We start from the raw sequence: 24,301 nt of genomic DNA, 5'->3' as shown, positions 1-24,301 counted from the left end.
TGCAAAAAGTAAATCTGATGTGGTAATAAAAATACACAAAAACACTAGCATTTTCAAAGCATCCATGGGGACAACTTGAGACTTCAGAAAATTAACTATTTTCATATTACAGCTTTATTTCAAGCACTGCTTCTTACTGGATACAATCATACATTTTGCACTATGTACATATATTAAAGGAATACTTTCCAAATTATCCCTAGATAAAATATATTATGTGCTTAAAATTATTCCAGCAATAGCTTTTCCAAATTACATTTTGCTGAGTGTTAGTTCAGATCACTGGAGAAAGAAAAAAAAAAAAGAAAAAAGAGAGAAAAAAAAATTTAAAATACTTTGGCAAAATATCCTTCCATGGTGATGTCTTTAAAAGTATTCTGAATGCAGAACTTCTTCATCCATTTTTCAAAAAGATCAGATAGGAGGAAACATATAAACACAGCTATACTGCATTATTTAAATATAATTTAAAAGAATATAGGTCTTAATATTTAAAAATGTGTGGTCTCATGTTTGAATTTCAGCCAGTCAAAAAACTGCCTGCTGCTTCTCAACATACTATGGTGCAACACATTATTGAAACCTCTAATTGCACTGTTGTGATGGTCACTGTTAAAAGTTCCTGTAATCCCAGAGCCTGTGTCAAGGTAGAAGGACCACCAAAGTTATCAAAACAGAGGAGAGCAGCGTGGTCATTGAACTGCACACATTGAGCTTCTAGGAGGATTAACGGTTCTTGTCACAGGCTCCTGACCGTAGTTGACAATATCTGCCTTCACCACCCTCTGTCATAAAAGAAAACACAGTAACAATCAGAAAACATGATCTTCATCCTGGCAAAGCATTCAACAGATATTTTACTATGAAATATGAAGGGGAAAAAAAATTAGGCAAAACACACGCCATTCAGGGTTTTTTCATAACCTTACAGAAAGTCTCATCAGGTGGTAATTCTCGTTCTAAATATCAGTGTATCCATACTAAGCTGAAGGAAGTGCCTTGGCAGGTTTTCACAACGCTACAAATGGAATGTGACTTCTTTGCAAAAGCAGTGAGTACAGTTTTACTTCCATAAATACTGTTTTGTATGGAAATAAAACAGTATTTGTTTACAAAGACTATGGTATACATTCTTTAAGAATAGCTGCCTAAATTGTAATTGTTGTTCCATCTTTACTGTTGGTCTCTCCTATATGAGGAGAGGAAAATGAGAATCCATGTTTGTGTTCATTTCGATCTGAGGCAGCTATGTAACATTTTGAATATATAGCACTGAAGGACCTTCCTAATACAGTAACATGAAGTATTTCAAAGTTTCTATGAACTATCTGGTATTAGAAATACCGTGTAATTGTACACAAACTAAAATATTAAGTATTAGAAGTGCTTACAGATACAGAATATATTTTTCCAATAGAACTTACTGTAACAGTTGTTACCTCATGTAAAAGCAATGCAGCTTAAAAGAAACCCCACATTTTCCATCAATACCTGAACTACTGCATTGAGCAGACTTTGCTCTGGCAGCTGGAAGTGTTGTAACGTTGGTTATCTTCTTCAGGATATTTCACTAGTTCTGCCCTGACAACATGCTGTTAATCACATATCAACATAATGGATAGAGGGGAAGGAGAAGAATGTAAAAAGAAGAGAGAAGGAAAAAAATGGAGAAATTGATCAGTTGTTGAAAAGAATGAATTAATGACTCAAAAAGACTATGCAGAAGCAAAACAAAAGTGCATTTCTTTCCAGGCCTTATGCTGATGCAAGAGCAACATGTCTAGCTGAAAGCACCACTATGAGCTTCTCTAGCCTCTTCAAGTACATGCCCTTTCAAAGCACCAAAGTGAGATATTCACACATGCAATCAGTGAAAGTGTATTAAAGCAAGTGAAGGGACAGAATAAAAAGGAAGACAAGTCAGTAGAAGAAAAGATGACAATGGCCTATTCCTTTAAGTCCAGGGTACTTAAATATTGCATTAATCAGCTTCCTATCAACAAGTGTAACAAGTGTGTTAGATGTACACATGCATATTTTCCATTACATAACTATCGCATTATAACTAAATATATAACCAAAACACAGTGACATAAATTAAAATCCTCACATCTAAGTGCTGCAAGCTTTGATTTTTCTTTACTTCATATAAAAATAAAAGGCTCTTATTTTTCCCCTTAAAGACAAACAAAACTGTTGAAAGTTTTCTCACTGTCAGTGTTCATGCGAAGAGAAGAAAAATTAATATAACAATGTCAGCAAAAAAGTAACAGAAGAAGTAGTTCTGCTATGAAAGATACCTTAAACCAGTTAATATTTATTTTCTTAAATACTTCAACATTTACACAACTAATTTCAAGGTTAAAATGAATGGATAAATGAATAAATACTATTATATTAAAGGAAACAATGTATAAACTGGATTGTATGCATATATAAACAGTATATGCTAAAGATTACCTCTGTAAATAAAACCTGTATGTCAAACAAGCAACAGTAATTGAATAGGCCAGTAAAGGATTTGGATTTATTAGCTGCTGATGTACTCTTCTTAAGTTTAATTGATCACATTCATATTATCTTATCTAGTGGACAACACCCATGATTTACTGCAGTCCTGGCCTGATGTTATCAAGGGAAAGGTTGCCAAATCCCATGTAAGGCAGTAGTAGGAGTTTTAGCATTGAACAGTGTTATCTGACCTCACAGGACCTAGTTTCTTCATACCAATCTTTTGACTAGTGCTGAGAAGGAAAAAAAAAGCCTTGCAATCAGTAGGCAATTAATTGTTCCTCAAAACACTGGTCTAAATCCCATCCCGTAAACACAGGCAGGTTAGTGACCCATGCTTAGGCACACTGTAGCAATAAACTGACTATCACAAATGACTTGGATTTTCTAAAGGAATTTCATCCAAACAAGAGTAAAAAATTATCACTGCAACATTTCTTTTATTAACCTCATGGCAATTAAAAACTTGAGCTTCTTTGTATCAGTTTCTATGTCAGGCGTATCACTGCCATGGTTCAAACCACTGTGAACAACGAGAAATAACCTTTCTCGGTGCAGGTGCTCTGAATTTCAGATCTGACTTATCTTCCAAACATTTTATTGTACAAAGCTGGCACACACTCCCTAGTTTGCTGAACTGGCGTTTAGTTAAGGAGAAAACTACATATCACGTACAAAATGCTAGCTCTTGCCAATGCCAAGAAACAAAGCTGTACCCCATGCAGTTTTTACACTACAGTTGAAAGTAAAAAATATAGAAAGAAAAACATTTGATTAGTAAAGGAGCTATTTCCTCAAATTTCATCAGACCCTTGCGATTTAAAAGGGAGAGTATTTTGAGAACTGAAAATAAGTCAGAATCTGCAATTTTCTTACTTTGGAACTGTTCCACTTCCAAAACATGCTCTACTTTCCAGTCACGCACAAAGAGTAATCTCGTTCTTTGTTTCACCACAGTTTTGTTCAAATAAAGGTTTGATTAACAGTCATCTCAGCATGTTAACAGACAAGGTTTAGTAGCTCTAGCTGAGATAGTTTAAAAACTTACCACCCCCAAATGTCTGTCCTATTCCTCTGCTGGAGATCATTGCTGCCAAAGGAGAGCTGGTGGAATGCAACGTGTACTTGCACCTCATCCGCTTCAGCACAAAGTCTGGCAGCTTCACTTAAAAACAACTTTCAGCAGCAATTTAAGCTAAGCTGCTCAACTTCACCCTGATGTGGCCAAGGCACACGATCGCCTTCCATTTTCCGATTCTGCTGTGGGAGTGATAAATTCCAGCAAAAGGGCAATAACAAATAGCTTGGGTTGCATTAATATCTTAAACTGCTGCAGCTGTTTTCTAAAACAATGCATGGTAAATAACTTCATTTCTAAGGCTTGTCCTTGCAGCTAATTAACCGAAGCTGTGCTGCTAATTTGAAGGGGACCAAGAACCCCATCCACTTTTCACAAGAGCTTCTGCAGTTCTGTCAGTCATCAAAGCTCGAAAGTCATGAGTCAAGCCCTACAAATTCATACAAGTTCAGATAATGTGTTCAGGATCCCTGTTACTTATTTCTAATCACCTCTGAGTCACTGCTAAGATCTTTCTCATGACTGTGACAATTATCATTGATTTTAAACACAAGAAATATGATCTACAGGCATAAAATCAAAAGTGCTGGAAATAAATTTTAAAGAGTATTCTCAATATTAGATAACCAGTAATAATGAAGAAATATATAATAAAATATAATTCACATATAGCATTTCACTGTTGGCATTTTACTCAGTATTTCATCTTAAACTTTGTTATCACCTAGAATGAATGTAGACATCTGATGTTCTCTGATAATCACATTCAAGCAGCAACCTTCTCATTTTTCAAAATTAGGAAAATCATACATTACACAAAATAGGAAAAATTCAAATATATAATCCAGCGGGTAAATACTGCACATATGTAAAAACGGAAGTGTATTTTACTGTTTGTCTAAAGATTAAATCCAAGTCAACACTTGCATACTTACTGATTTAAGGATGAGTCACACTTACTATTGTATTGGTTTTGTTTCTTTGTAGCATTTATTTAGCATTCATCTATCTACCTACCTATCTCCTTTTATAATCCAATACCTTAGAGTATTAGAAGTCTAAAAATTTTAAGGAACACATTCACATAATTGTGCCACAATTTAAGGAAGCCCTGTGCCCATTTTGCAAATGGAAATAAGAAAAAACCCACTACCACCACACTAAGAGAACTGTACCTATCATTAAAAAGAAGTCTGTGGTAAACCAGACAACTAGTAATGGCAACATCATCTAACACCACCTCCTTCTAGCCAAGAGATCAGCTCCATGCTTTTGGGAAACAGCACCTACACATTGCTTCAATTAGGCTTTTCCACTGCAGTCTAATACATTTTCTCTCAAGAAATGTCCTTCTATTCATCTCCCTGAGGATATGAAGGTTAAAGTTTTCCTTCTCCAGTATTATATAGAGACTTACCCTTCTCTGTCTAAAGAAGTGACCAGGGTATTTGGTTTCATACAACAATGAACCTTAAGACACAGCTAACAGACAGACACTCCAATACAATTCCCATTGGTTTCTCACTGATTTAAATTGGGGCAATTCCTACAGCCCACTCAAAACAGCACTCTCAAAGGAAGCAAACGTTTTACTGGTAACAAAGAACTATTGCTTATTCGGAGTAGATTGAAACTGTGCTCGATCAGCAGAACTCTGCAAAGTCAGGCAGTTGCTTTCCAGCTCTCTCTTTAGCTGCATGAACAGCGTAGCACTACGCAGTGACTTCTGCTGTACCTGAATGGTGACAATAAAGCTTCTTTTCTGTCCAACCCCTTTTACTGGCTTTGCTTCTTTGTGTTTTTTTTGGTTGTTTTTCTTTTTGTTGTTGTTCCTGGTTTTTCAGGGGGATGTTTTACCTTTTTTAAAATCCCTACCGCTTGGATTCACATTAACAGTAATGTGCGGGCCACAGTGAGTATATAATTTATGCATATTAACTATTTATAGGCTATTGCTACTGTAATTTGCATAATATTGACTTTGTCTGATCTACATCTTGCATATTCCATTGACCTGCTCAACAAAATCAAAAACTGTAATTACAATACTAAGGCAGCAGGAAGCCCACTTAAAGCTGATACCAATTTGACATAGAAGGTTATGTACTCTTGAGTCAGAGCTATAGAGGTTCTTTGAAAGCAACCTACAACCAGACACTCTCTTTAGAAAGCTACAATTTTCTGTATAACCCTATTTATCATATTCTCTTTTTAATTTAAGGTATTTGCATAGCTATCCACAAGCTTACACCTGAGTTACTGGAACATAAAACCACAGAGCACAGCACGGTCTAAGACTGATGTTCCAGTGCTAGCTAAACCAAAGGAAAAAATAAAGAACTCTTTACGTGCTGTATTATTTATATGCAAGTAACCAGAGAGCTCAGAACAATAGACAGATGTTGTCTTACTAGTAAAAGATCATTGAAAAGACACACTCAATATTTCTCTGCCTATAAATTACAGCTTTTTGAAGATCCTTAGCTTTGCTTGTTAGTTATGCACTGTAAGTATATCTTACCATTTTACTGTTTGCAATACAGTTTTTTAGTTAACCACTTAAACACAAATTGTAAATACTGGTGTGGCAAAACACTTTCAGAAATTACATATTTATTGTATATTTCAAAAAGCAGGAGACCAAGCTATAAGAAAGAAATGTTTTGGCTCTTTTTTTGAATAAACTTGTTGACTTATTTTGTGATACTTCTTTAATGTTGGTAGTAACTAGCAGTTCCAGGATATTATACCACTAGAACAGTCACATTTTGGTTGAATAAGTAAATTTAAAATAACAGTACTGTAATCTCAAATGTCATTATATCGTAAGTGTTGCCTCAGTAGTATAATCTTTGTTTTTTAGGTTTCTGAAACTGAGTGTGTATAAAATCTTTTTGGTTTAAACCTATGCACACAGTTTTACTGGCAGAAAAACTATTTTTAGAAGGAGGAACTAGGAAGAAGGAGGTAAGGGAAAAAGGGTTATATTAGAAAACCCAATTAACACATTTTTGACCTACTAACTTTCACTGATAAAAAATGTCTTCCAGCTCTGGTAGATACAGTCAAGCAAGTCCTCACATTTTAATAAATATAGTTGCAGGTCAAATTTAAAATAGCAAAAACTTATTTTCCCAATTAATTCAACATGCCATAACAACAATTACTGAACAGCATGTACCACAACAAAGCTCTGCTCCAGTTCAGAGCAGGATATGCAGCAGGGCTGTGCCATGACCCTAACTCATTGCTAACCAGTGTAAGAGAATGGGGGACAACCTTCTTGATGATCTTCCCACCTATTGCTGGGAAACATTATCCCCCTTCTCAGCCCTCTCTTACTGCAGAGGAAATGGCAGAAAATCCTCAAGACAACACTCACAATGCAAAGAACAAAACACAAAATGCAAAGGCAAAAACTATGCAGCTCCTGTAGGGGGAGATTATCTGGGACTGGTACAGCAACAAAAATAATTGCAGACACCAGGGAGCTGAAACAGCTTCCCTCACACATGGCTCCCACAGGTCTGCCTGTTGTTCAGAATGGGTATCCTGAACCAGAACAGGGTTCATTTCTCATTTCCACATCAGAATAAAATGGGAAATAGTGACATTATAAAGCCAATATTCCTTCCCAAGGCAGACAGTCACTACTGAGGCCCTGTATTTTACAGGCACACAATGAAGACTAACATCTGAGATTAACCAAACATAGGATTTGATACGGTTAATTTCTGACTCTCTCATTGACAAATCTTTTCTCCTGTATGACTAAAACGCAGATCGATTTAGAACATTTCCACTCACAGAAGCTTATGCCTTCAATCACTTAAATCTGTAGTGTTCTAAAAGGAAATTTGGTTTTAAATATGCAAAGAATTAAAAAAGAACAATTGTCATAAAAACTGTATCTGACATCAATTTACATTATTTAATATATATATTAGACTATCTTCCATGATACCTGTATATGCATACATATAGAGAGGTTTTAATTTCTAAACTAATTTAAAGTACTGTTTTTAAACAAACAGCTGTCAAAATGAAGTTTTTCCTAATTTTTTTGAACATAGACTTCTTTCTTTCAGCAAGTTTTCCAAGATTAATAAAGAATTATTATATTTTTAAAAAGCTGTTGTAAAAATGAGTAACTGTCTTCAGAACGACAGATGCAGCTTGCTTTAAAGGATAGTTACTAATTTGCAATGAGATTTTTTTTATATACTAAATAATATGCTAAGAAAAAGCATGTATCTGTGGAAAATCACCTGTGATTGTTCCAATTCTGCTTTGTTTAATTTGATGCCAAGTATGTCAGCAGCAATTCTCTGAAAACACAAGAAGACCTATGAAAAAAAATTAAATTGCATTTAAATTATTAAAAACAGACATCTTTGAGGATCTTTCAAATATATCAAACCATTCTTGAACCATAGACAGCGAGATATAGAAAATTATGACCTGTGCAAAACAGGTCTGAAAATAACCTCATCTGGTACATTCAATTTTGTTTAAAAATGGGAGAAAACAACTCAACAATGGTACAAGGAATGAACAGTGTGCTGGATTGTTAAGCAACACTTCTACTCTGCCTCCAGAGACCTACGTTTAAACAAGCTTTTATACAACCTCCCTCTCAAATAATACTCTCAGTGCTATAAAATATGAATAAGGGTATTCACTAATGTTTAGCACAAAAATGTATCAGCGGTGTATTGTGCAATAGAGTTGTATGTTTCAGAAATTGAGAACAACAGAACCGTGCATTAACATCACCAAAATCTCTACTGCACACACTTAAAAAACATCAGCAATAGAAAAGCCAAGCAATGATACACTTTTTCTGAAGAGTCTAACAAAACCTTTTGGGCCTTATACTGAACAGAAGTACCTAGGAAACCAGCAAGATGTTGCAGGGCATGCAGCAGCCAGACAGAGTTAAACTTTAGACATGGTTTGACAGATAACACGGGATGGCAATGCTGTCTTAAGTAACTCCTTTACTTCATCTCAACCCAGTCCACCAATCTTACTGTTTAGGCAGCTGTATTGTAAATGAGATTAAAGAACACAACAGATGTTAAAGAAAAGTAGCTTAAGCTTGCACTGCTGCTGAGCACTGTATTGTCAAGCTACACATTATATTTTTACCTACACAGTTATTCAACTGAGCTCACAATCTGAACTACTAACAAACATTGCTTTTCATAGTCCAGCTGCCACCCCGAAAGTTAAGGCCCATGTAAATGCTTTTAGCTATTTTCAATGATTTTATTTTTTAAATACCATTTACACAATCTCTTCTTACGGCTGACATGCAAACTAGTAACTGATTAGTAGCACAACCAAAAAGCCACGGTAGCTTCCAAAATAATTTCTCTTTCTCTAACTACATGGTCTAGTACTGGTCTATGCTCTACTAGCATTCACACAGCAAGAAAGGAAATCCTGACCAGGCTTACCTTTTCCAGGTAATTTAACTCACACCAGGCTCTCAGGTGTTCTGAGCGAGGTTGCCTGCCATGAGGATGTTTTGTGCACAAAACATCAGGCATGACTACAGTGCTTTAGTTATGTAATTTGATGGACAGTAAGACAGTTAGCTATATTAAATCTTTCATGAAATTTTTTCTCCCATGAGGAAACTTTTGGGGTTTTCTACATATACAAAATCATCTTTTGCAAACGAGACTGTTGGAAAGATGTGAGGTAAACAAAACAAATTCCTTCACTTCTCTTAAGTGAGTATTTAAGAATCCTCTAGTCTACGTTCACAGTAGCAATGGATGATCTCTTCTTAAACACTGTCTAGGGTAAGCACCTTGTCTTTCCTGCACAACTACCCAGATACATGGAGATTTTGAAAGACTAGTGTGGGGTGACAGTGAAAGGGTTAATTCAAATCTGTACTGAAACTAAAAATGAACTACTGTAAACTATACCTCATACCTTCTTTTGTTAGTAGATACTTAAACAGATTTCTGGTTAATGCTTTCTAGGTATGTTCAGATTTAGTTTTGTTTTTAAACAGTAAATTAAAAAATACAATCAGTATACACAGTGGGATGCTGCTATCATTCATTCATTAATTAAAAAGACATAGTAAGATTCCTTCATAATTTGTAATGTTAAATATATCAACCTTACAGAAAGAACTGCTTTTTCTTCCTATTACCAAATCCCAAAACATGATTGCCTCTGTGAAAAAGGAATTAATTTTATCAGATACGCACTTTATGAGTGAAGTGCATATAAATTTTTTCTTCTGTTTCTAGCACAAAAAAGCCTAAATTATCACACTTTAAACAAAAAAAACTGTGTCAAAGATTTAACACAAACTGTAAGGAGAATCAGGACTCACTGCATTCGTAACAGCAGTATTCTTATACTGTACAGAAAAACTAATATCTTATAAAATTAGGCAGCCTATTATAGAAGTTTCATCAAAGATCTTAAAACAACAAGTGATTCAATTTGTGTTACAGAATTATACTTCCATATAATTGAACATGGTCTTACTGTTCAATAACAAAAATAAAATTATGCTGTCATAAGTAACATTAAGGACAGATACAGAATTGTTTTACGGGAATGACAAAGTCATTAGGCATGTGACAGAAATCAAGCAAAACAATGCAATGTGATTTAATTTGACTGATCCAGTCAACTGAAAAAGAACCTTTTCTTCCATACGCTTCCAACTAAAACAAATAACCCTGTTAGCTCAGAGTCAAAAGACTGTTCAAAAATGTGCTCTGCAAAGCATTATAAATACCAGAATGTTCAAATTTTAATGGACTTGCAGAGGGAGTGTCTCTCATGGCTCAGGACCCATATTAAAATCTTGTGACATTATAAACTGCTGAGTTTCTATAATGATGGTCTATAGATGGGACTCCACCTGGAACAAAGGAATACATTTAACTACAGGCTGTCAGCAAACAGAGATCCAGCTGGTCTCATGCTGATGTATAAACTAGACAATTTCCATACTAAAATCTATACTTCAAACTGTAAATCAGATGAGAAGTCACTGTAATTAATAAAGAATATATACACTCATACAAAGATCTATTTTACATGCAAATAAAAGGAAGCAGAAAGGACCTGTAGCAGCCAAAGTTCTCAGTGGTTTGATATGTGAGATATAATAAAATTGCTGAAATATTTTATTTTTCTTACTTACAGAATCTCCTGTCTTGGCTGATACGAAATGGCTACTGAAATTGTTTTCCTGACAAAATCGCTGGTGCTTGTCAGCTTTCACTGTGCGCATATGCTCCAAGTCAACTAAAAATAAGAAGGAAAAATTTTCTTTGAAGAAATGAAAAGTTACTACAATGTAGCCCATATAGTTATCTGTCTTAGAAATTATTAGTTGGAAACACATCAGATGTAATCTTTTCCTTTTCAGGTATATGTAAATGCAAGTTTCTTTCTTTTTGTAATAATTTGTCAAAATAAAAATAACAAATTGCATCAGTTTTATTTTATTTGCAAAATTAAAGTGAAACCACGATTAAAATTGTATGGTCAAATGCAACAAATTATTATCTGCAATAAAGGACAAATTTATTTCTGGATACACACAGTTTGTAACAACTTTACTGCTAGTTAAATACAAAAACCTGGGACAGAATTAAATTTTGCATATACTGTTTGCAAGCATGCTGCATATTGGAGATTCCAGCGTAACCTAAAGAGTTTTACAAAAAACACCAAGCACATCTGAATCTACATATTTTTTCCAAGTTAAAAATGTAAATGAGTTATAAAGAATTTTATTGCAGAACATGGTAGAGCAAAAACATTCACTATAATAAAAAATGAGTGGAGTAAAAAAACTGATGCTTAGTTACGTGTATATGAAGCTTTAAATTCCACAAAGGTATGGTTCAGAAAATTAAAAACAATAAAATGCATATTTCAAGAGTCACACACATTTCCATTTTTATCATTTTACGACCATTGGAACCAGAGTAAAGCTTTCAAATGGTATTTTATGTTGAAAAGCACTGGTTGCTTCCAAAACAAAATGGAACTCAAGTCTCGCACCAGTTTTATTGTGTACATTCCAGTTTCTCCAAATCTGATCCTAAGGTAACTGGAAACTATATTGAACAGTTTCTCTTTTTATTGCATTACAGTTCCTATAAGGGTGTTGACTCAATGCCGTCAAATTATAAGGCAAATATATTCAGAAGGATTTAAGGACAACCAGGCTCTTTGAGTCAATACAGGAAAAAAAAACTTAAACTGATTTCCTGAGGAAGGGACCCAACTGACTTGTAAAAACTTGTAAATTTGCAAATCTAGTAAGCCTGCATAATACTGTCATTTGATTATCAGCTGAAAAAATGCTCTCCTACTACATAAAAGGCTTTATTTTAAAATTATATTGGAGGTCTTTAATTTGCAGACTCTAGAGATTTTCTCTTGGAGATTTTTAGTCTAACAGGGGATTCCTACACCCCATTTATACTGCTTACCTTGGTTAATGTGGACTTCTTGCCACATATTACTGTTTCTTGCACATCAGTAAGGCCTTGTTTATAAGAACAGGCCTAAAATCATCCAGTTACCACAGGCACTAATTTGTGAAGGACTAAAATACTAAGCTATTAACACTAATGTTTGTAGTACAGTTTTTCATAATACTAACCTTAGAATATGTAGTTTTGTAAAAAGATAGGAAAAACAAATACATTTACTAAGAAAAAACTCAAAGTCGATAACAATTTTGCTAAAAATTCATGCAGTCTATGTAACAGCTTCTTAACTTTTTTTCTCTGAAAAATAACTACCGGAAAAGAACCTCTGTCAAAATGCTTTTAAGAATAAAATACATCATACTGCCTAATCCATATCACTATTAACTATTTTCACTGTTCACATATTAACTTTAAGTGCAGGTTGGAAAATACAACAGTGAAATTACTCTTTTGGGTAAAAGTAAATATTTTATTCTTTATTTTTATTTGACAGGCTCTTAAAGGAACCTTAATCCCACATCCCAATTTCACTCACTGTATTTCTTCAACTATACCCGAACTCCAAAAACCTACACACGATTACAATAAAAAAGACAGCATTTACACTGTATTCCTCTAAAATACCATTACATGCTTATGTAAGTCTGTAAAGACAAGCTCACAAATTACAATCTCAAACTTTCTTTCCCAGAATAGGGAGTAGAACACAAAAGCATGGTAAAAGGTTAATGAATTTTCAGGAAGAAAACACCACTGCCGTATTGGAAACATATCCTCAAATGCCTCCAATTTTCTATTTGAAGAAACATCAAGAATAATATACGGTCAGTGGAGCATATACTTCACTGCAGTAGAAAAATTAAAAGCACCCAAGATTCTAGAATCTGCAAGGTTGGAAGTGAAAATCAAGGTGAAATTATGTTTCTGAATTTTGTGGATTTCTCATTCCCTCTCCCCACTTACATTTCACCTTGTGCCTTCTGAATTATGGGCAGTGTGCAATGAACTGTACAGTTACTGTTACGCTAGATAACTGCCAGGTAACTGTCCATATGCACACTTTCAGCCCACAGTAAATGCAAGGCAATTCCTCTTACATTACTCTCAATGAAAGAGGGTACAGTTTTAATACAAGAAAAGGGTTTCAAGCGTTAATAAATATTTAACTATACAAAGTTGCAGTTTGCAGTCAATGAAAGACGATTATGCTAACTCAAATTACCTTGCATAGCCACAGGCTAAGGGCATAATCAGACAGTTACTGAAGATCAGCTAAAACACAGTAAATAGTTGCCCTCCAGTCCTTTTTTTTTTTTTTTTAACAACAGACATTGGTCAGCTCAACAGGCAGAATTCTTAGCACACCAGGAGATAAGACTTGTCCAACTTTTATTTAGACATCACAGCAAAAAGACTTTAAGGAGGAATTTGGAGGAGAAAAATGATTTTCAAAAAAGATGTTTATAAGGAATGCAAGGACTTTCTATAAAGAAAACTAACAGCTGGCCAATATGGGCTCATATGATGAGCCAATTAACAGCAGGCGTAGATATCTTGGGATGAAGGATGATACTAGAATGCACTTAAGCTATGAAAAGTTTAAAGGCAAAGACAAATAAGTATTGGATAGAAAGAAAGTGAGTCACATATATAAGTACAGTTTGATTTTGCAAACCAGGAAAATGATCTTGCAGAATATTCTAAATTACTAGATAACATCGCATTGGCCAAGAAAAAGGAATTACTGCAATTAAGATGCAAAATAAGAACATTATAACTGCGGTAATGGTTATGATAGGCCATATCTAACAAAGGTCTCAAAGAAAGAATCTGCAAGATTTGGACACACATCAAGCACAAACATTTAGAGAAAGACCCAAAGTGAAGTTTACGGGCCAGATGGTACAGTCATCCTCCTCATCTGAAGTGAATGCGAAAGAAGACAACAGCAGAGGAAAATTAATAGCTCCATTTTTACCAAGTAGAATATAAACTGAAGGCTAGAAATGGGATGTCTCAAGAAAATACACATATTTTAGCCTAAAAAGTGAAAAGAGATTTAACTATTTGCAAACAGTGAATCCTAAAGCATACAAACGTTACAAACCAGCACTTTAGGTTAAGTGCTTGGATACAAACTCTGCTATCTACATTAATAAATTACATTTTCTGTTCATTAAAAGCTAAAGCAACCCCAAGATGTGTAAATTTTATAAAATGTTGTGAGAGTATTTCTTTAATCAACTATTTCTAAAATTCTAAAGGTCTTAAAAATGGAACCAACAGGCAGGAATGGTAGTCAAGTATAAGTTAGTAAAGCAATACTCAAAGGAGTACAGCACTAATTCCTTGACTACACAGGAACCACTTAGTATATTTGCATTAAGTTGAATACTTAAATCAACCACATGAAAATTGCAATCAGGAGAAGCAGAGGTACATCACTAGCAGTGGGTACGGGGTGTGGGTGGGTGAAGAGAGATAGATCATAGTACTGTTTCCCTGACTGGCCTGATAAGGACAGAAAAAGGGGCTCATCAGCCCCAGAAGTCATTTTTAAGCCCCTTTCTAAGAAAGGGCATATAGGCTGCTGCAGTTTGCTCATTTTTATGCCTGAAATACACACTAAAAAGCTCATGTAACAACTGCAAAAAAAACCCCATGGTTGCCAGATATTCTCCAAAAATTATCTTCATTGCCTTACTCTTCTTCTGTAACTCTAACTAATCAGTCAAAAGTCCAACTTTTTCTTTCCCTGAAACAAAACTAACCACTCACCTTTAAGCTTGTCTAGTGTGAATAGTAATTTCAATTAAAGCTATCAAGATAAACATCTGCTCCATAGCTAACAGATCTATGTGTGTTTGTATATACAGGTATCTCATAAAGATACTGCCACAATAAAAAAATAGATTAGGAACTTCAGGAATTCAGACATAACTTCTATCAAGCCAGACAGATGCAAGTGTAAATCTCCCCTTGAAGATGAAACCAGCTTAGATCAGTGTCTGCTGTAGCAAAAGTAGGTAAGGCTTACTAAAATACTTGCTTCTCATGAACTCTGGAGAGTTCTATTTTGATTTGTAGGTGAGACTACACAGAGAGGGAGAAAAAAGAAAGCAGAATCTAGGAGAGACGTACAGAACTCCCACAGAAATCCCAAGGATACTTCCTTTAACACATTCCTGAAGATGTGAGAAGAAAAGCAGGTGAGAAAAAAGCAGGTAAGAACAACATTGCAGCATTTAGGTAAGGAAAAAGATCATCACAGTCACCTCTATGGAGAGCAAGTGACATTTCAAAGAAGACAAGAACAAAATAGTAATTTTAAGTTAGGATCAGAGACATTTAATTAGGTCACATCTTCAGGTGATTTATACAAACATTATTTTCATTATCCTTTGAATAGCTGGTATACATCACTTATTTGCAGTGAAAACTGACAGACAGTGCTATGTCACAACAGAAAAGGAAACTGTATTTTAAATTACTGTCTGCAAGGCCAGATATCAAATGATAGAAATATTCTGAGCAAACACTGGAAACAGTATAAACAGTTATACAAAGTCAAATCTCTTTAAGAGTTAGTCACTGAAATTTTAGTTTATTGAGTAGTAGCAAGGGAATAGAAAAATATTAGAAAGTGCTAGATAAAACACAAATGGGTGCTTTACAATCTACCCACACAAAACCATTCAACAGCAATTCAGTCTTGATTGAATAATTCTGCTACTTTTGACTTGAGACTCTGAAACCATGGTAAATAAATGTGTTTCTCTAACACTATTTAGATATATGCACCACTCCACAAGATTAAAAAAAGACCTACAACACGCCACGTAGTGCTACTGTGCAGGGACAAATGATCATTTCTATTCCATTACACCATATATATGTGGAAAACCAATAGTCAAGCAGCTTAAATACTACTTTAGTTCACCTGCTCCACTGAAATGAACCAGAACAAATAAAATTAGCTCACCAGAGTTTGCTTTAAGGAATAAAGTGTGATATCAAATCCCACAGCTGTATTGTCTTAAAATTAAGGCAATAATAAAAAAAAAATGTAAAAATTTACCAGAGTAACACAATTGGTACAAACATGAAGCCAGTATTTTAAACTATGTATCAACAGTTAGAAGAATGATTAATGTTGTGGTTTTAGAATATTTCAAGTGCCAAAAATGTAATACTAGTGTATTTTTATTTCAAGATTGTTACTCAAGCCAATAACTGCATATAATCTAAAAAGAACACCATTTATGCAGAATGTAAAGGCTGCTGCTCATACTATTTATGTCCCTTTCCCGGGGCTGCCAGTCTCTTCTTTCATAGCATCACTGCAGAAGAACCCCATGTCAAACTACAGTTTTTTAAAGTCAGAAAACATCCATTTTGCATGAATCTTCCTTTCAGGTAACTCTGGAAGAAACACAAATATATAACTTGTACAGGTACTTCCAGGCAGCTGAAAAAATAGTGGCGGTACTTGTTCAGAATGGCATAAACAGCTGAGTGGCATGCATAATGCATGCTAAGCAAGTCTGAATGTTTAATAGTTTGCTGGAACTCCTCCTGGATCGTGAGATTACACTTGTAAACTATAAGGCCCTATACAGTCATTTTAGATTATTATGCCAGTGATAACTAATCTAACCACTTTCTAAACCATATGCATGAAAAGAAACATGAGACACAGTTCAGAGAATTTCAGTAAAGGGTCATCTCTCCACACAAATCTGACAGTCTTTTACTTTCAAAGCTCACAACTGTAATAACTGCGAGGGAATCTGTTACTAAGGGGCCGTTCTTCTGTTTAAGATGAGCTTTTTCTTTTACCGAAAATTACAGCATTTGCTATTAAAGTTGGTATTAACACATAAAGGAATTTACAAATATCTAGTTTTGCAGTTGTGCATATTATAACTATTTCATATCTTAGTATAATCAAGGATAGTTTTAAAGTTATAAGTAAACATCTGTATTAATCTAACAGTACTGCACAAAAATATATTCTTTTATAGTATGCTGTGAAAAAAGAAATATCAATCTTTCTGCAAAGTATTTGCAGCTGTTCACACAAGGTATACAATTACATAATGTTTAAATAATGAGCTATCATGATTAGCCCACACAGACATGACAAGTAAAATGCTTTAATAATTTATTAATTTGATTTACATGTGCTTAAAATTATGTACATATTTTCTCTTCTGAAAATACTCCAGGGTCACAAAAAAGGGGGCTGTATATGATGATCTCTTTTTCATTCTATTTTTTTGTACTATTCTAGATTGATTTCTTAAGAACAAAACTAGCTTGGGCACCTGAAAAACTACGAGAGCGACAAAGACAATGCTGTCATACAGTAATATCTTCATGCAGTATACACTGCTCAACAAGTGCAGTTTCATTTCAGAGTGTAAAGTTTGTGTTTCTCCCATGCACTAGCATAAGTGCATGAAAAAGAGAATAAAAATGGGATTTCTCCAAGACATGCCCTAATATCCACTGTTCTAAAGAATAAAACAGGAATCATGATGAATACTGGGAGCAGCATTCTGGGTTACAGGATTTACTGCCCAGTTTATCAGACCTGTACCCCATAGCACCTCAGCAGAGCACAGCTTGGCAGGTCCCAGTACTCTGGCCAGAAAGGCCCCCACTCAGGCCTCTTCTTCCACAAGCAATATTACCCAGTTTTAATTCTAATTCTACCATCACCCCAAAGAAATTAGAAAAAAAAAAGCAAAAAAAAACCCACCCTAGCTTTTTACTGCTCAGTTTACCAGTAACCTGCTGCTTTCCCACTAAAAGACAGAGCTATTTCATTATGCCTTAGTTTTTAAAGAATATTTGAACAGATTGTTTAGAACTTCAAGCAAGTGCACTTTCATTTTCCAATCAGATACAAAGGCTCTTTCTGTGCAAATTAAAAAATTATATGATATAACAAATAACTGATGTCATTAATAATAATCTTATATAGTAACATAACCAGAATTATGGAGAAATAATAATAAATTAATTTGACAACAAATTGTACCAAGTCTGCAGTACTATCAGACTTTGTGTGTTACCTAGCTTTTTAAAAAATCTGTTTTAACTTGGTACTTTTAAATTACTATACCACATACTTCTCAAATATTCAAACTTAAATGTTGGGAGGGCAAACTGCAGCTTTTTGTAGATTTTTTTTTTTTTAAGATTTTCAATCTTTTTCTCACACTAGAATTGTAGAACTGCCAAGAAAAGAAAACTTTCAAAGAAGTCCTGAAAACTATGCCCCTACTCTGATTTAAGGAAGCTCAAAATGAAATATAAATATAGTTTCAGTACAGATTTTCTCAGTAATTTTTTTAGGTTATCAAGAAAACATCTAGAGTGTTGATCTGGTTATACTCATGTCAGACAAACTACATGTCACATTAACTACCTCCAGGAAGTTATTCCAAACACAAAATAAACTGTTTATGCCCCTTCTCAGATAGATAGCATGACAGATTGTTATTAGTTGAAGACAGATGAAATACATTAATTTGATTGCAAGCATGTGTTTACTTTCTCACTGTCATGTACGCTCTACTGCTGATGCTTCTTTAAGAGGACAGAGTAACAAATCAAGCGTCGTATTGGAAGACTTGCTAAGGTGGAATAACAATAGCTGGAGCTGCACTTTAATACCTGAATACTTAACATTTCCAGCTACAACAGGAAACTATTGGTTTCGGAAAGCAAAAAAAAATTGATAGCTTAAAACCTCTTGTAATTTACACAGAACATTATAATACTTCCTCCTCTAAACAAATTAGAATTATCAGCAGATATGCTTGTCAATTATTAAAGAAAAATTTCTAAAGATAACTTTCTAAATGCCAAATATATTATATGATCTCCTTCTAAATTGAAAGACAAATTCCTACAGATAGAGAACAAGAAAATGTATGCCTAAATATGGGAAAGGAAAGGTGAGCAATTCCTAAGTCTCTGGCTAAAAACAGAAAGGCATCTTGCCTGTGAAGTGAGGTTTGCCCATTTCTATGCCTATCTCTTATGGTCCTTCACGTATCTGTACAAGGCCTGCATGGAATTCTCTTTCCTCTCAAATAGTGACATAACAAGACACAAGGTCCATGATGAGCTGCTTAGAACAAGGGTACTTCAGACAATAAAATCAGGTTCATGATGCTAAAAGTTTGTTCTAACACAGGAAATAAGAAGAAAAAATGTATTTAGCATGATAAGTTCTGTCTCGTTTGTATTTATGGAAGTAGCTGTAGCCTTTATTTAAAGTTTTTTCATAAAAACATCTCATATTAAATGAGACTTTTAAATACTGTTAAACAATAGAGGATTACAGTATTTTTTCTAAAGCTGTAACACATAGTGGTTCTTGTGCATCTTTGGAAGACAAGACAGTAATAAGGTTAACATTTCCAAGACTTAAAATAGGTTTCAATAAAAAGCAAGAAGAGCAGCCAGAAGCAAAAGTCTCCATCTCAGCACACCAAGTCCAGCTAACTATATAGGATACAACCTGACAGGTTTTTCACCTAATAACAAGCACATGTAACGCTTGGTAGATGACAAGTCATTTTTAAGACGATATGTTAACCTTTGCAAATACAGCAGGCATTTTTTCATACCAAAGTAAAATGACTTATGAAGAAAAAAGAATTCACCAAAGTTTCTTTTCAAAACTAAGATGACAAATGACTGGCTTGAAGAGACAGTTAAAGAGAAATAAGATTTTTTTTCTCAGCTAGACATTTCCCATTTTCATTTTTCAATAAATTCTTTGCAGAAATTCTTGCAACCATTTATCATTTGACTGAAAACACTAAGATTACACTGATAGAATCTGATCCCTTCTGTGAGGTATCTATACTTCTTATCCCTACTCCTATGCAGACCTTTCTGGAAACAAGTATTCAAAAAAGATATTACTAAACAAATAAACAGTTGAGTCACTTCCTGAGCTTTAGGATTAAAACATAATTGAAACAATTCTGACTTTTTTTTGCATTTTTAAAAGGTTGTCATAAGAACACAGAAAGAGAGGAGGGTGAAAGGCATGTGTTGACTGTCATCTCCGTACTCTGCAACTCCAGTGACTAAGTACATTGCAGATCTCTCTAGACAGCAGAGTGTGGCATAGCAAAGAGACGACCAAGTTAACTTGAAATGTATTGATCTGGGCACAAGGAGTTTAGATGTGGCAGTACAGACCTCTGTGCACATGATTTTACCTCATATCTCTGTTTAGTGTCTGCATTGTAGAGACCTAAATAAACATGCCCTTAGGGTAAGCTTAACAAATCCAGTGGGGGTGTGAATGAAAGAAACCGAAACACTTTTTTTCATGCTGCTATGGAGAATGAGCAGCCCAGCTTCAGCACATTAATGCCACTCTCTCTAAAAAGCAACATCTCACAGGACTTTAACATTCTTTAATTTCACACCTTTGGTTAATCAGTTTTTACTTTCCACAGAGAAATGTGTCCTAAGTTTACAAGCTCCTCCTGGAAAGAAGACAGTCTGTTCAGTGTTCATTTTTATCCAGTCAGATTCTTACACGGCCCTTATTGTCAGTCAATAAGCACTTTGCAATTACTAACAGATTACTCACTGACTAATTCTCGTCTCAGTAAATTAGGCAAATACTATTCTTATTTTTACAAATGGAAAAATGAAACACGTAAGAAAAGATAAATATAAAGCTTTGCCTAAGACTGCACAAAGTTGCACTGAACGATGAATTTATTGCTCTGTGCAATTGTGCTTTGTGCACTTTCAACTTCTCTGACACTTGTGTTCAGGCTCCCTAATCTTTGTGCCAATGAGAAATTTTACAGCAATTAGTTTAACTTCCTTATTAAGTTAAAACTGTTAATTTGAACTCAAACACCCTTATAAATAGCTATTTCCTGTAGACAAGGAGAAATGAGAAAATGTCTGGGATGTCTGGGACATCCACCAGGTGGATTTTTCTTCCTATATTAATTCAATTACAAAAATCACTGGGCAGTCACAGTGACCAGCACAGCATATGAACACAGTCGAACGTGTTTACTGAACGACACCGAGAAAGCAAAGCAAACCAGACTAACCTGTACTCACACAAACCATAATCAGGATGCCCAAGAACAGCTGGAAATCCAGTCTCACACTGGCATTAAACAATGAAATGTCTAATGAAATTATAAATGATACAGTAATAGCATTAAAGTGACCATCTTGGAGAAATGGCAATTCTGTTAATTAAGTACCAAAACAATAGAGCATAAAATATGTAATAATTATTTTCTATCTCTGAAACTTTAGCTGCAGCATTTCTTCTCACATTCTTAAAAGTTTCTACAAGTAATAAATACAGTATTTTGCTTTTTGGATCCAGCATCCTTCACAAACACAGTAAGTAAATATATACATTCTAAAAAAACAAGTTTCAAGTGATTTTCTGATTGCCCATGTTTTAGCAACACTAACAAAAAAAAAAGGTTTATCATTTACAATCTACATTTTCTCTCACCAATTTTACACTATCCTTTAACAGAGCAACATATGAGAAACAGAATTACTTGATTCACAATCTTGGAAGAATATTTTTAACATTACAATGACTGCAATACATATTTTAAAATGCTCATATGAACTCCTCCGGACAAATTAATTTCTGTGAGCCTAACTTCAATAAGTGTGTTTCTCTTTAGATTATACATTACTGTTTCTGATAGTAGTTTCCAAACTTCCCTACATTGAACTTCAATGACTGCATAAGCATTATGAAACAAGACTTGCTGTCAGAAAAATAACAAATCCTTCTTTGATTCAACATGAAACATTTTTATCAGGATTTCTGAAACTTTTGAAAAACTGCTTAAATTGATTTAGCTGAGCTACTAGCTGGGCTCCAGTAGCTTATTTCACAAAATTTCCCTCACTATAATATTAAATCTACATCTTGGGACAGAGGTTAAAAAAAGTGTAAGAAAAAAATCCTTAATTTTTCACTAATTCAACTGTAGATATCCTTTGTTCTGGTTTAATTTAACAATTTTGTAAACTCAATAGAGTGTAAAAAAGATATTACAGTACTGTGATTACTGAAGTTCAAAGTTGAGTGAATATTTTTTAAACGTTTTTTAATACCTTAATGAAGCTATAAAGCTGTAATGTACCAAACATTCAGAAGATGGTGCTAGTCCAATATCTCCGGAAGCCATGAATGGATTAGCTTTTCTTCACCTCTCTCAAGTACTTTCTCTGATTTTGATGTATCTACTACATCATCACTGAATTTATCAATCCCAGGACAAGGTACAGTCATCTCCGGTTAAATACTAAGAACACTACTAAATGATTTATCACTCCAAAATTCACAAAGATTTAGAGGATTGACAGTGGTGAAATATAAAGCTCATTATAATTTCATAAGGTCAAGATCTTGGGATCTTAATGAAAACTCACACAATATTTCTTAAATCCTACCTTCAGTCACTCACATCTGTCTCCTGCAGACAACAGGAAGAGCTTCCAGCCACAGTTTCAAGACCTACTGATGCCAGCACCAGAGCTCAGAAAATCTCACCAACCTGTCCCACTCCAGGCTGTTCACTCCCATCCTCTTGCCACAGCACACTATTCTCTCCACACCTACTTAGGAGGCCATGCAACTCGTATGAGCTTATGAAGCTCAATGAGCTGATCCATGTTAAAAATAGCCATTCCTTTTTGCAATGTTCTCTTTAACCCAGATCAAGTCACAGATCCAATTTCCCGTGGGGCAGCGGTGCTAACTTCAAGCTGTAAACCGGCTTCACCGGAAAACCAACCGATTGTGGAGCTGCTGCCTCTGTGAGCTCAGAAGGTCTGAATCCTTTATCAGCGTTCAGAAGGGCAGGCAAGTTAACAAAGTGAGTCTCACTATTGCATATGAAAAACTGGATTTTTCATGTTATTAAAGGCAGGTATCTCCTTATTAAGATATTAGATGCAGTTTGTAATTAGAATACAAAACAAACCCTACCTACCTTTCCCCAACCAAACTCCTAAAAAATGTTAGACACATTCACAGTTCTGCCTATATTTCAAACATTCTACAGTGCCTTGCAAGCTCGGTACAGTCGCACAAGTAATTTCTTCCAAAAATAGTACATCTGGATATACTATAACCTCAAGGAAAAAGCTTTATCCTTATGTAGGAGTTCCTAAAAGAGTGTTCTCAAAATTTGCATACAAACATATCTCAAAGTAATATATTTCATGAAGCCATGGAAATGGACTATAAATACAAAAGTCCTTCTTATAGGATTTACCTAATAAAGAACAATTCCACACAGGACCCACTCCAGCATTCTTGATGGCTGCTGCTGCATCCATCTGTACAGATCATTTCCACAGGTATACTTATGTTGACTTCACGCCAAACAGCCATGTCAAAAAACTGGCTCTCCTCTCAAGTGTGATGCTTTTATCCAATATTCTGAATTACTTGCTCCTAACAGAGCCAACCCAGGTCAGCCCCAGGGCCTTTCCATGCCTGATTTCATTGTTGCTTCCAACAGATGTAATAAAGAGTTGGAGACACTTAGTGCTTCTCCTACATACCCCTCTGAGAGCTCTCCCACAACAAAAATTATAATTGAACATGAAATCATTCACTGGGATATGAAAACATGCTTTAAATGTTCAAAGATCAGGCCAAGTCAGTATTATTGTTATTACAATAAACCTCCAGCATTAAGCAATTTCAAACATCAGTTCTTCCAAACTTTTTGCAATGTAGAGGCAAGATTGGCACATATCTGAGTGAAATTACTCAGTTACTAGGCAATTTATTACTGCTTAACTGTTCCATGTGTATCAAATCCTGTTTGACAGCAGCCCAGTTTTTCTTCCATTTGGAAGCTTTTGTAACTAATTATTACCAAGCCAAACTGTTTTCGACTGGTAGTTAAAAAATTAATAGTACAACTCAACTTTATTTTAATTACTTTTATCAGAAAAAAGTAAGACTGCTTAGTAAATAAATATAACATAATTCGATTAACTATAAAAGGAGAAATGAAAACCAAAGATATTCAGATCACTGATATGAAATTTATCAGCAATTTCTTAAATTGAGCCACAGCACTTCAAACACTACAAAGAACTAAATTCAAACTATTTACATTTCAACAATATGACGGTTTCAAACCAGACAGTAGAACTGGGACTA

At 34.7% G+C, this 24,301-nt stretch overlaps 1 protein-coding gene across 1 annotated transcript in view; it reads right to left on the bottom strand.

Moving 5' to 3' along the window:
• Window positions 1–678: 678 nt before the first annotated feature.
• The window catches only part of RAB28 (RAB28, member RAS oncogene family), a 64,693-nt gene continuing 41,070 nt past the window's right edge, over window positions 679–24,301 (bottom strand). The window contains exons 5-7 of the mRNA XM_010190671.1: window positions 10,776–10,879; window positions 7,858–7,935; window positions 679–785 (exon numbers count right to left, since the gene is read on the bottom strand). Of these exons, the coding sequence (XP_010188973.1) occupies window positions 693–785; window positions 7,858–7,935; window positions 10,776–10,879 (275 nt within the window). The 3' untranslated portion in view covers window positions 679–692. The remainder of the gene's footprint in view (window positions 786–7,857; window positions 7,936–10,775; window positions 10,880–24,301) is intronic.

This window comes from Mesitornis unicolor, unplaced genomic scaffold (genome assembly GCF_000695765.1).
Source record: "Mesitornis unicolor isolate BGI_N332 unplaced genomic scaffold, ASM69576v1 scaffold22370, whole genome shotgun sequence".
NCBI classification, from domain to species: domain Eukaryota; kingdom Metazoa; phylum Chordata; class Aves; order Mesitornithiformes; family Mesitornithidae; genus Mesitornis; species Mesitornis unicolor.
This window is presented reverse-complemented; position numbering and strand designations above follow the sequence as displayed.